At 38.5% G+C, this 13,869-nt stretch overlaps 1 protein-coding gene across 1 annotated transcript in view; it reads left to right on the plus strand.

The window, feature by feature from the left end:
* Window positions 1-3,929: 3,929 nt before the first annotated feature.
* Window positions 3,930-13,869, plus strand: part of syt9a (synaptotagmin IXa) — a 60,996-nt gene continuing 51,056 nt past the window's right edge. The window contains exon 1 of the mRNA XM_049483541.1: window positions 3,930-4,691. Coding sequence (XP_049339498.1) covers window positions 4,544-4,691 — 148 coding nt within the window. The 5' untranslated portion in view covers window positions 3,930-4,543. The remainder of the gene's footprint in view (window positions 4,692-13,869) is intronic.

The following is a 13,869-nucleotide window of genomic DNA, read 5'->3' on the forward strand; positions in this document are numbered from 1 at the left end:
CTTAAACACTGTTAATTATATTAGAGTAGATGATAGTAATTGTAAATTATGTTATTGTTTTTGGTCTATTTGTGTTTAATGATTGTGCAGTACATAGCCTTATTGCTGTATTTTTGTGTGTTTTTAAACGTAGGCTATGTGATAAATATTAAAATGTTTGTTCAGAAAGTGCACATTCTAAAACATTGTTAATTACATTAGAGTAGAAGAAAAGTAATTGTAAATTATGTTATTGTTCTTGGTCTACTTTGGATTAATGATCCAAATGATTGTGCAGTGCATAGCCTTGTTGCTGTTTTTTTTTTGTGTTTTTGCAATTAGACTATATATTTTATATTATAAAACCTTGTTAAATTAGATTAGATTAGAGGAAAGTCATTCAGACAACATTCTTGTAGCCTAATTTACCGATGTTTAGGACTGTGGATCATTTGTTCCCATTGTTTGTGTTTTAAACTTTTTTCTTAAATAATAGGTCTATACTTCTTCAGTGTTGCAATGTTAATTAACATCATTTAAACAGCCTGAAAATGTTTTTAAAAATCTCATAATGACCCATAATGACAGTTAATGGGGTAGGGCGGAGTGGGCTCGGGAACAACATGCATGAGCTCGGACTGGACTTTTTGGGGCCGACCTAAGCTCTACTTTGGACCTCCTGGAAACCATATACCTGGTGACTACAATATCTTTATCACTAATATTGGCCTCCTTTGTCTTCTTGTTTCTTCTAAAACCCTGATGTTTCTTGATAAATTATCTCTTGAACCTCTCGGGGTTCAGGGGGGACTGACCACCTCCTAGGTGTCCAAACAATTGAGTTCTATGTTGTCCTCAAATGCTAACTGAAAACAATCCAATTTTATGGTTTATAACATTCTTGGCTTGCTTTAGCTGCCTGTTTTTCCCAAAACCCTGGAGCTTGTTGACAAAGGCCACAAGTGCCTGTGGACCTCCTGAACCCCCTTACCTGGTGACAATGGTCAACACTTGACCTGTAAGTACAGAGCTTAGAGCTTCAAGTATGGCTCAAATCGATCCACCATCCTTCAAGACATATGAGAGATAAGCTGAGGTGGTCAGGGGGACTGACCTTCTTCTAGCTGCCCAAACAGTTAAGATCCTTGTTGTCTTCAAAGGCTGAATTCTATTGCTTTATAACCTTCTTGGCTAGAATGCCGGTGCTTTTCTACAAAAGCCACAAGTGCATGTGAACCTTCTGGACCTGGTGACAATGGTTAGCACCTGTTCTTAGCTATAATCCATTTCTCTTATTTGAGTAGATGTTTAAATCTGATATCTAGGTCTTAACCATTTAATACCTCAGTTTCTAAACTATTGTTTGGCTTATCAAAGGTTCTGGAGTCCCACAGGGATCTATTTTAGGGTCTATTCTAAAGTAATAAAGTGTGAGTTTCAATTTAAAAGCAGTTACCAGACATGGTTAAGCTTGGCCTTGGACTACACAGCATTTTCCATTCCTTTCAGAGTACGCTGTTCAAATAAATTTGATTAGAATTAAATTATTTGAGGCTTTATTGAGCATTAAGTCTATTTGCATGCTGAACTCTTCATTCTGTTGTATCTTGGTATGTTTGCATGCATGTGCAGACTGAAAATCAATGAAAGAAATCGGGGTAAGCATATACACATGCTAAGAAATCAGAAAAAAAAAAAAATCTCTCTCAACCTCTTGAGACCCAGCATACTCATATGCAGAACTTATCTGCACCACATGATAATGACATTTTTTAAAACCTTGACCCTTTATGTCCTTATATCGAGGCCATCTAGTGGTCACTAGACACTCAATTGATTCAAAACAAAATGATGTGAATCCCAGTCAAAGGTTTCTACAGCCAGTCCAAACAGAAGCATTGGCCAGGTAAAAGTTCTCATCGAATTTTACATTTGAGACTAGTTTATTTAATTACTGTAGAAAGCTAAAATTTTGTTTTTGGACTAATAGGGTTTTTCTCATTACGAAATCGCAAGGATATTTTTTTTACATGTTAAAACAAATGACTGTTTCTGTATGAGGACATTGTTTTTTTTTTTGTAAAAATCAATTTCCTGTACAAAGACAATGTTTACTTTTTATACTTTATACTTTTTATAGATCCTACTAATCACACATTGATATGATCTATTCAATTTAATTTTTAAAAGGGTTTTTGTTCATTCAGTTTAAAAATATTTACACAGTCAAATATGTGATTAATTGTGGAAAAAATACTAAAATGTTATAGTTATGATTCATATATATTGTATTTTTTTTTTTAAATCAGATACAAAGTCCAGGTTAACAGTCTATATAATAATTAGATAATTGAAGAAATTTGAAAAATTATTTAATGCATATAAATGAACTTATATCCCTCTATCTCTATCTAGTTGAATCCCACTCTGTATTAGAGCATCTGATCTGAGCTGATTAAGTCCAGTAAATGTGAAAGGAACTGCAGACCTGAGTAAATAATTTCACGTCAGGTTAACAAGATCAGCTCTGGCTTATTGGCTTTTCCTTTTCCGCTCATCTTTTACCATCTTCTAACAGTCCATCTAATTAAACAGAACCAGTATTGATGCACCGACAGCGCAGGTCAGTATCCAGAGCCGTTGGCTCATTGATTGGGTGGGGGAAAAGTGGATGGTGTGCAGCAGACCACACAGCTGGAGAATATCTCCATGAGATCACTGACAGCAGCTGCCCTGCCTCGGTGCTTGTCGTCACTTCATGCAACATTCATGAGAGAATACATGTTCAGCCAGAAGTCAGCCGAGATTCTTCACCCCCCCCCCCCTGTTTAGCCCCTCCTAAAGAAGCCCCCAGGATTAGTGATCATTATCTCCTCAGCCTGGATCTTCTCTACTTCATCTGCACCAAACCGTCACTGTAGACTCGAGACTTTCACTCAGGATGGAGGAGAGAAGAGTTCACTCAATTCAGCACCACTGTGAGAGAGAGAGAGAAAGAGAGAGAGAGAGAGAGAACGAGCTGAAGGCGAAACTGTACTCACCCCTCCTATAGCTTCCCCCTCTCTCAAATTTCTAGATAGATACACCCTTTCTTCTCTTTTCCTCTCTCTCTCTCTCTCTCTCTCTCTCTCTCTCTCTGTGTATCTGTGTCTCATTCACCCCCCCATTCCCACCCAGCTGATGTTTAGCAGTGTTTCTTTCTCTCTGTATCTCTATCTCACTCTCTAGCTTTTTGTTCTCTCTCATTCTTCCTTTTTTCCTTTTTGTTCTCTCGTTCTATTTTCTTCTCAATTTCTTTGCACATCTCAAAGAAAAAATATATCAACACTATATATATATAGCTCTCTCAAACAGCATTTATCCTCTCATTCTTCTCTCTGTCTGTCATCTCTCTCTCTCTCTTTCTCCTATTCCTTTCTGATTCTATCTCTCTCTCCCTCTACCTTTCTCTCTCTCACTGTCTCTCTTACACAGTGTTTACCCTCTTATTCTTTTCTGTCATCTCTCTCTCTCTTTTACTATTCTTCTATCATTCTCTCTCCCTCCATCTTTCTCTCTCTCTTTACAATTCTGTTCTGATTCTCTCTCTCCCTCTTTCTCCATTTCTCTCTCTCTCTCTCTCTCCATTTCTTTCAATCTCCCTCTTCATTTTTCTCTCTTTCTCCCTCTGTCTTACACAGCATTTATCCTCGTATTCATTTCTCTCTCCCTCTCTCCCTCTCTCTCTTATTATTATTTATTCGATCTCGCTCTCACTCCATCTTTCTCTGTCTCTTTACCACTCTTTTCTGATTCTCTCTCTCCATTTCTTTCAATCTCTCTCTCTCTCTCTCTCTCTCTCTCTCTCTCTCTATTCAATCTTTTACTAATTATTTCTCTCTCTCTCTCTCTCTCTCTCTCTCTCTCTCTCCCTCTTCAATCTTTTACTAATTATTTCTCTCTCTCTCTCTCTCTCTCTCTCTCTCTCTCTCTCTCTCTCTCTCTCTCTCTCTTTCTTTCGCTCTCTCCTTCCCTTTGAAAGAGTAGTGGTCGCTCTTTGTATTCCGGCTCTGGGTCGCGCGCTCTCGTGCACGCGCGTTAGGTTAGTTTCAGCACCGCGCCGGAGTGGACAGCTCCCTCCAGCCTCTGGATTCAACCGGTGGCAGCTTCAACTCAGCCGCGCCTTCACACTTTCCACGCGCAGCAAGACACGCGCACACACACGCACGCACGCACGCACATACGCGCGCGCACACACACACACAAGCACGCATATACACACGCGCATACGCACACGCACGGTGCACCGCGGGCGAGCCGGAGCGCGCGACGGGATGCACTGAAACAGGTTGGAGAACGGAGAACCGGAGCGGACTGGGGAGAGAGCCGGGCTTTAGGGAGCCGGGGATGCTGGTGCTGAACTGAGGCAGGCAGAGCGCGAGGACTGCAGCGCGTGGAGGAGGAGAAAGAAGAAGATAAAGAAGAGGAGCAGCAGCAGCAGCGCGTGGAGGAGGAGGAGGAGGAGGAGTGGTGGTGGCGCGGTGCTGCCGAGGAGCGCATCCATTCACCAGCATGCTGGTGGGCAATGCCTGTCGACAGAGAGGCCGGGATTTGCCAGAAAGCTCTGGAGCTGCTCACGGATCTCTGCTCTAAAGGGGAGGTGCAGAACGAGAACTGCCTGGACTTCATTTACTATTTCCGAGACCTGGCCAGACCGAGGTACTCCGAGTCAGGTAGGAGCCACAGCTGCTGGACTTCTGGCTGGCTTATCTTGTCTTTTCTTGCCCTGTATTGTCTTGTCTTGACTTGTCTTAATGCATTGATGAGTTCTACCTCAGATAGCCCCCAGACCTGTCTCTGGTCCAGACTACCTGTAGCACAGAGCTGCCCAGTGGAGAGCCCAGCCTCTCTTTTTTTTTTGGCCAGCTGTGATGAATGTGAGTGCCACCCACCCACTTTGGCACTGCAGTGGAAAGAATAGTAGCAGATCACTGGGTTTGTTCAAGTGCCAACCACTTTTGGTTCTATAAAGAACCATACAATCCCGATTTATCAGTGTTCCAAACATATTTGAGGTTTTATTGTTACAACTAAAGCTGAAGTAGTGCATATTTAAACAGCAACCTTCATTACACTTGTGGAAATAAAGGTTTCACAAAGGATTTTTCTTTTTTTTAATGCCAAAGAAGAAGCCCTTTAGGCTTCATTAAGAACCCATTAATTAGAGATGTGTGAGTGTAAAGAACATTTTCAAGGTGTTAATGCACATTTTTGACACCATAGATGCATCAAATTGGAAAGAACATGCACATCAAACAAAGACATTTCATTTTAAACCTTAGTTTATGTTAAAAGTGTGTAAGTTGTGGTGAATGCATTTGCACGGATACACTGATGCAATTTCTGCAAGAGGTATACTCTTAAAAATGAATGTGCTGCAATTTTTTTTTTGAGCGATGCCCAAGAAGAAGCTCATTTGGTCCCACAAATAACCTTAGAATAACTAAGTGTACCTCAATCTGAAGGAGTGGACATTTATAATTCAGGTGATGAACATTTTACAAACGGTTATTTGAGCAGTGCCATAGAACAACCTCCTTTGATTCAATATATATATATATATATATATATATATATATATATATATATATATCATACAGATTTCTGAGCAATGTTTAAGATGGCTAAAACAGTAGTAGTGCACATTTAAACGGCAACCTCCATTCTCGCTTGTGTACTATTTAAAATAATGGTTCTGTGACAGTAGTTTTTGGTTCAATAAGAACCATATAATGAAGATTTGTCAGTGTAAATAAGCTTTTTAAGGTTTTAATGTAACTAAAGCTAAAGAAGAGTACATTTAAACTGCAACTTTATTAACCATTATACTATTAATAATCAAGATGCTACAAATGGGCATTTTGAGTGACAACATTCTATAAATAACCATTTTATAAAGATTCTTTAGTGTGAAATGTGACTAGAGCTGCATAAGTGCACATTTAAACTCCAATCGTTGTTAACTGACGTGAACTATTAATCCCACAGGGTTCTATTTTAAGGCCTCTAAAAGTAATGTATACTTTAAAGTATTTAATGCGAGTCTACAAATAAAATTACATATAAAATTTAAATAGTTTAAGGGCTTAAGGGGTTAAACAAAACTTTAATAAGATCTTAATTATGAACATAGATCTTTATGGAACTTCTGTGGCAAGTATGGTTAAGAGTGTAGACTAGTGGAGTAGATGCAATTGGCAAGTTTAGCAAGAGTATACCAGTGCATCTCAAAAAATTAGAAAATCATTGAAAAGTTACTTTATTTCAGTAATTCATTTCAAAATGTAAAACTCATATATTATATAGATGTATTACATACACAGTGATCTATTTTAAGCGTTTATTTATTTTATTGTTGATGATTATGGCTTACAGACAATGAAAATTTGAGTATTATATCAGACCAATTGGTACTTTTGGCAGTGTGCCAAGTCCTGCTGGAAAATGAAATCTGCGTCTCCGTCTGCAGTTGTCAGCAGAGGGAAGCATGAAGTGCTGTAAGATTTCCTGGTAAAAGCTGTGCTGATTTTGGACTTGATATAACACAGTGGATCAACACCAGCAGATGACATGTCTCTCCAAACCATCACTGATCATCAGTAAATGTATTTAAGTTCATTTGTAAATCAAGAGACCAGAGTCTGGAGGAAGAGTGGAGAGACAAACAGTCCAAATGCTTGAGGTCTAGTGTGAAGTTTTTACCAATCAGTGATGGTTTGGAGAGACATGTCATCTGCTGGTGTTGATCCACTGTGTTCTATCAAGTCCAAAGTCAGTGCAGTGTTTTCACATTTTGAACTGAATTACTGAAATAATGTCACGTTTCAATGATACTCTATTTTTTGAGATGCACTAGTATAGTATACAACCTTGTAATGACTCTTTAAACTTGCAACCAAAGTGGTTCTTCAATGGCGTCATTCAAAGAACCATTTATGGTGGTTCTCTACGCCATCCTTAAAATAAAAAAAAAACTCTATTGTTAAACTAAATAAACTCTGTATAATGCAAAGCCTCTAAGCCATCAAAAACATATAGTTAAGCCTGCATATATTCATATAAGGGTGTTTTTTATGCCTGTAGTTGGCAGTTCCCCATTGGTTTGGTTTGTTTTCACACAGTGGAAAATCCAAATGCACCACAGATGCCTCAAAAAAACCTTGAATGTTCTCTCTTCTAATTGGACAGATTCGTCTGGGGGTGGGAGAAGGGAAGTTCTGTGTTCTGGTCTAGCATATATATTTCTTTACAGTTTAACATGAAGCACAAGCAGAAAGGGTATTTGTTAATAACTGTAATATATATCTGGGTAATTTATTAGGCTTACAATTTTTTTAAACTCATTAAATTCTTAAACTCTTTAAACCATATATGTGGGCCCACACTTCATTACTTTTTTTAGTTTACATCAGTTGCATAGGCCCTAAAATAGAACCCTGTGGAACTCAGACTCCGCTTGAGACCAGACTGAGACCACTTCCTCTCAAGAGTCTTGGTGTAGTTCTTTGGTCCATGTTTAAGAGGGATTACTGTATTCACACCAGCTCAAATGAATCACACCAAGCTTGAAAACAAACCGGATTACTACAGTGTGCAGGTGTGAAAGCAATACCCTCAAGAAGATCTACTTCTTCTCCGGATGAACTCTCACCTGAGCACCCGAAATACTGAGGTCTTTGATCAGCAACTACTGTAGATTACAATCAAAATAGACATGAAACAGACAATCTGTGTCAAGTTCTCTCTCTTCCCATCTATCTTTCTCTTTCGTTCTCTCCCTGAAGACTACATGACCCATTTAAAGCCATGTGTTTGCTTTAGCGAGTCCTCCTCCTCAAAGAGCAGTGTTACTGTACAACACAAGCAGCAGGAGATGCAATACCAAATCCAAAGCTGGTGTTAGAAGCATCTGAATGTCTGTTAATGTGATGATGATGTGCATGGATTAGGCTGGAGAAGCAAAAGCAGTCACGCACTATGAAAAAACAAAAGGCCTTTAAAATGATAGCAATTAACCAGCAGCATTTTACAAGTATTTGTTTTAACAGTATTGTACTGTATGTTAAAATCCAGCATTTTACTATTATTTTACACTGCATCTACTTTGGTATAATAAACTATAATTAGCTATTTTCTAGAATGGCTAGAAAAAGGTGTGCTAAAATGCTTAAAAAAGCTTTATAAAACATCCTTACCAGAGACCATATATAGACTGCACATGAATGGGAGTTCTTAAAATGCTTATCTTGGCATCAATTCAAGAATAAAGTCCTGATGGTCATGTTGAGATGGAAGAGGGGTGCTGTGGAGATCTGTGCAGGCGCAGTAGCCACAACAAGCAGAAATGTCATCTTTTTTTGTTCACCCCGTATTGTGTGTAAATACATGTTGAAAACATATTCACAATAAATAAATAAATAAATATATATATATATATATATATATATATATATATATATATATATATATATATATATATATATATATATATTGTGGTAGGCCCCTGGGGTTAGGGGCGTGACCACTGTGACCCGGAAGGAGGAAGCTCACAGAGATACACAGACACGGGGATTAAATGAACTCAAATCATACCTTTTATTTGCTTTTAACGCCCTCCACCACACCCAGAATAACTCAAATAAACATAACTCAGCCCAAAGGGGCTCTAGAGTCCATAGAATTACTTAGTTTTTACTTTAAAGGCTAAATACGAGTCCGCACAGCCTCAGCCCCCAGCTCCTCAGTGAGAGTTCTCCCAAATGATGGCGGAGGCTGAGTATATATGCCTGTCTCAACTGGCGGCTCAATCAGCCCTCATGCGGGCCAGCTGAGACAGGCATGGCTTTGCGCTCTGGCGTGGGGCGGACCCACAACTCCCCCGCCTCCTCACGCCACAATATATATATATATATATATATATATATATATATATATATATATATACAGTATATATATATATATATATATATATATAGTAAAGTCTACCTTATATCCAAGGATAAATATCACAAATGTCAAGATTCAAGATTCAAAATGTTTGACATGTGTAACGTAAGAAACAAGTTTCCTCGTACAATTGAATTCTTTCTTTGCTCCTCGCAAAGTATGCCGCATAAAGATAAAAGTAGAAAATATACAATAACATACAATAAAGCAAGAAATAAACTAATTAAATATAAATATTAAATTGATGTTAAGTTTAAATTCAGGATAGAAATATACACATGATAACAGTAATGTTGTATGGATATTATTTAAAAGTAAGCAAATTGACAGCAGTAAAATAAAAAAAAAGTGCCAAAAATTCAGTAGTGCAATTATACCATTTTTGCAGTAAAGTGAACATGTGCCTCTTTGGCTCTGGTTGGCAAGTGAAGATTGCGGGAATACACCCATTATACAAATAAATAATGCCGGTAGCCTATTGGAAAATGTTCTTTCTGTGAAATGTACTAGCCAATGCTTAAATTAACTATATCAATAAACATTAATAGCCAAAGCCTTAATATCTTATTTTTTTATCTTTGATCAAAATAGCAAAAGATTTAAGAGGTAAGACAGCACACTATTCACTCTACTGGTGTCCCTCACTAAGTAGTTCCATGATCTCCAAGCAATGTTATATTTTTAGCAATGTTCTGTATTTAATAGAAACAGTACTTTATTGTTAGGATTTTCCTATTAAATTATCAGTTCATTAAGTGTGCATAGTGGTCCACGGTTCTGCACAATAAGCCCAGAACTCACTCTTATATGAGGGATGTAGTTGCACAGAAAAGCAGAAGCAGGATTATTTTATTCCCCACCCACGAATGGCATGTTATTCAACTGCTGCAGCTTCAGCAGACACTCCAGATACTCCTCCTGAATGGTGTGAGGACATGTGTGATTGTCTTCAGGCTCGTTATGAGGCTCAGAAGATTCTCTTGTATGGACAGTAGTCTGGAAATTAAAGCAGTGGGTTGCTTTTTTTTTGGGTTAATAAGAATACAGTAAAGCATAGTTGTAAAATTTTCATACAAACACTGTGTAAAAATACAGTGCTCATTGCAATCTTACACCTCATTAACAATCTATTTTCACGTCTTGTGCCTGCATAGTTGTTGGGAGTAGTGGTCTGGAAATGAAGTGTGTTCCGGTAAATTTTTGGAGTATATTGCTATCTTGGCAACAGAAAACACAGGTGCACCACTGACTGAAATGACTCAAATGAACCTACACAGATGTCAAAAGTCAGACGTTCATTGCTATCTTGGCAGTGAATTGTCAACACAGACACATCCCTAAAGCGCATACACCCTGTTTGCAAATATGGACACGTAGCAGTGCACAAACCCATAGTGCATGCCTATTGTCAGCTATGTAAACTTTTACATTAACAAAGAAAACAAAATGAGCAGCTCAGTTTCCTCTGCTGAGAAGTGTTGGACACATCCAGGTAGCTGCACCCCTGAAATAGCAATCCGCAAAAGTCAGAGGACACTTTGCTTCTAAAGGGAATGGCAATTGACATGCAGATTTGGCAGAGAATTATTACATGTCATGCCAAAAACACTCCCATAATTAATTAAGAGAATTAGTACATACCTTGTTTGTGTTTCGGGCTCACTTTTTTCTGTCGTTACAACAGCAAAGACACACTGACACACTCTACATCAAGCTGCATGGTGCACAACTATAGAGCAATGTTAATCTTCACATTAATAATATACAGTATATATATATATATATATATATATATATATATATATATATATATATATATATATATATATATATATATATATATATATTTATATGCATTTGTTTTTACATTCAACTATACAGTAAATAACGTTTTAAATAACAACACAGTGCATCATGGCATGCCCTTTGAATACAGCTGCCACCTATATATTTAACTGTAGCATTAAAGGAAAAAACATGAGGTTATATTTAAAAAAGTTATCTGAGAATTTACTCCTGTGAACTATGTTTGAGCCAAAGGAGCTAAGACAAACTTAGTAAGGTAATATTTGTTGTATTTTTCGTATTATAAGGCACATTTAAAATCCTTTACTTTTTATAAAAAATCGACAGTGCGCCTTATGTATGAATTTTACCAGTCAGGTATTAAGGAGCAGTAAAGCCACTCCACTGAAGTACAGCGTTATAAAGGAGTTTTAGTGAAGTTTCTCCAGCTCTAAGGCTGGAGCGGTATTAGCGCAAGCCTCTGACCACAGCGCTAGCTCTTTCCCAGTTCAGAGGTGAGTATATTGGACTGTAGTCTGAGTATTTACAGTGTTAAACAATATATGTGGGACTGCTTGTGCAGTCTCTTGTCATCTCAAGACTTGACTACTGCAACACTCTACTGGCTGGTCTTCCACTGCGAGCCACCAAACCACTACAACTAATTCAGAATGTGGCAGCACGACTCGTCTTCAATCTTCCGAAGTTATGTGACTCCTTTGCTGCGTTCCCTCCACTGGCTTCCTGTTTCCGCCCGCATCCGATTCAAAATCCTAACTCTGGCCTACAAGGCAAAAAACGGACCAGCTCCTTCATACTTGATGGCAATGGTCAAAGCCAGATCTGCACCAACCGAGAGCTCTTAGAGCTTCCAGTGCGGCTCGGCTCGAACCTCCATCCCTCAAAACACACAGAAAACAGACATCCAGACTCTTCTCTGTGCTGCAGGACCAAGGTGGTGGAATGAACTTCCACTGGTTGCCAGAACAGCAGAGTCACTCGCGGTCTTCAAACGTCGACTGAAGACACATCTTTTCAAAGAGTTTTCAAAGAGTTTTCAAAGAGTAGCTCTGGATATTTGAAGTAACATCGAAGCACTGTTGTAAGTCGCTCTGGATAAGGGCGTCTGCTAAATACCTTAAATTTAAATGTAAATGTATGAACCATTAGCTTATATCACCCTGGGTTCCCGAAACACTCAGGGTTCCTCAGTGTAGCGCTAAGCACTGCTAACCACGGCTAGCATTGCTGCTAACCACACTGTAATACTGGAAATCTAAAATATGGTAAAAAACCAAAGCATTTTAATCACCCAAATAACCGATTTTAAGGATAAAAATCTGTGTAGATAAACATACAGCGCTTGTTAGACATTGAAGGATTTTTTTTTCCTTTTTTTTTATATTTTCAAATTCTTAAGAAATACATTCATTTTTTAAAGAATTTGTTTACTCCCAATGGCGAGACCTGCTGAATTAGAAGAGAAATATGTCACCTTATGTTCTGGTGTGCCTTATTCATAAAATATGATATCAAACATATCTTAGTACATCAGATGAAAAAAAAAAAAAAATCCTATTGGCTCCTGGCCCTCCTCCACACTTAACATCAGAGTGAAGTCCTGCCCACCAAGTCAATCATCCCTTCATTATTCAGTTATTCTTTATATAATGGTTACCTGCCTTACAACAGTGTTTGAAGCCATATATTTGTTTTATTTTAAATATCAAACTCTTCAAACAACTCCAAGATTTCCCTGTACACCCTATCTTCTTGGAATAACCCCACCCCTTCAAGACAGAGGTCATCGCCCAAGATGAACAAAATTCAAGCATAAAAGGAAATACAGTACAGGCCAAAAGTTTGGACACACCTTCTCTTTTTCAATGCGTTTTCTTTATTGTCATGACTATTTACATTGTAGATTCTCACTGAAGGCATCAAAACTATGAATGAACACATGTGGAGTTTTATGTACTTAACAAAAAAAAAATGAGCTGGCCTCCACAGTCACCAGACCTGAACCCAATCCAGACGGTTTGGGGTGAGCTGGACCACAGAGTGAAGAAGGCAAAGGGGCAACAAGTGTTAATAAACACCTCTGGGAACTCCTTCCTTCAAGACTGTTGGAAAACCATTTCAGGTGAGCACCTCTTGAAGCTCATTGAGAGAATGATGCCAAGAGTGTGCAAAGCAGTAATCAGAGCAAAGGGTGGCAATTTTGAAGAAACTAAAATATACATTTTTTTTTGTTAAGTACATAAAACTCCACATGTGTTCATTCATAGTTTTGATGCATTCAGTGAGAATCTACAGTGTAAATAGTCATGAAAATAAAGAAAACGCATTGAAAAAGAGAAGGTGTGTTTAAACTTTTGGCCTGTACTGTAAGTGAAAGTGAAAATACGAGTGTATTCAGTGTAGTCTGATGGTTAATGAATATAATAAATGGTCACAAGAATTAAAAAGCAGACTGCAAAAGCAGACTTTGAAGCAGACGGATCAAGTCTCAAGTGACGTTTGGCTGATTGCCAGCTATGCAATGTATATGCACTCTCTCTCTCTCTCTCTTTCTCTTTCTCTCTTTCTCTCTATCTCTCTATTCCAGTCATCACTCTCTCACTCGCTCGCTCCCCCGCTCACTCACTCTCTCCATCACTCAGGCATACACACACACACTCAGGTCGTATTGACAGCTGCTCATGGCTGGCAGCGTCAGTTCAATGAAACACAATGGACTATTTTCTCGAGGAGTCCCAGAGCCTTGCTTTAATAAAGACTCGCAGCTGAGGCGTGTCATCTCTCTCCGATTGGATCCCACATCATCAAAGCGGGGAGAGGTGGAGAATAGTAATAAAGGCAATTGCTACGATCACTGTGACTCACAGATGGAGTTTTTTTCTGAGTGGCAGTAGTAATTTGGCATGCATATGTGGAGATACCACTCGGCCTGTTAAACGCACTGATGGTGTGACAGCAGATCCACTCTATACCGAAAGTCTCAGTAAGAATTCAGCACGAATGTCACCTGATTGTAGTTCAGTTTAAAGTATCACATCGTTATTAAACATACAGCACATATACCGTTGCTCTCAGATGATTTGGAATGATTTGTATTAT

The sequence above is a fragment of the Astyanax mexicanus genome, chromosome 9 (assembly GCF_023375975.1).
Source record: "Astyanax mexicanus isolate ESR-SI-001 chromosome 9, AstMex3_surface, whole genome shotgun sequence".
Classification (NCBI taxonomy): domain Eukaryota; kingdom Metazoa; phylum Chordata; class Actinopteri; order Characiformes; family Acestrorhamphidae; genus Astyanax; species Astyanax mexicanus.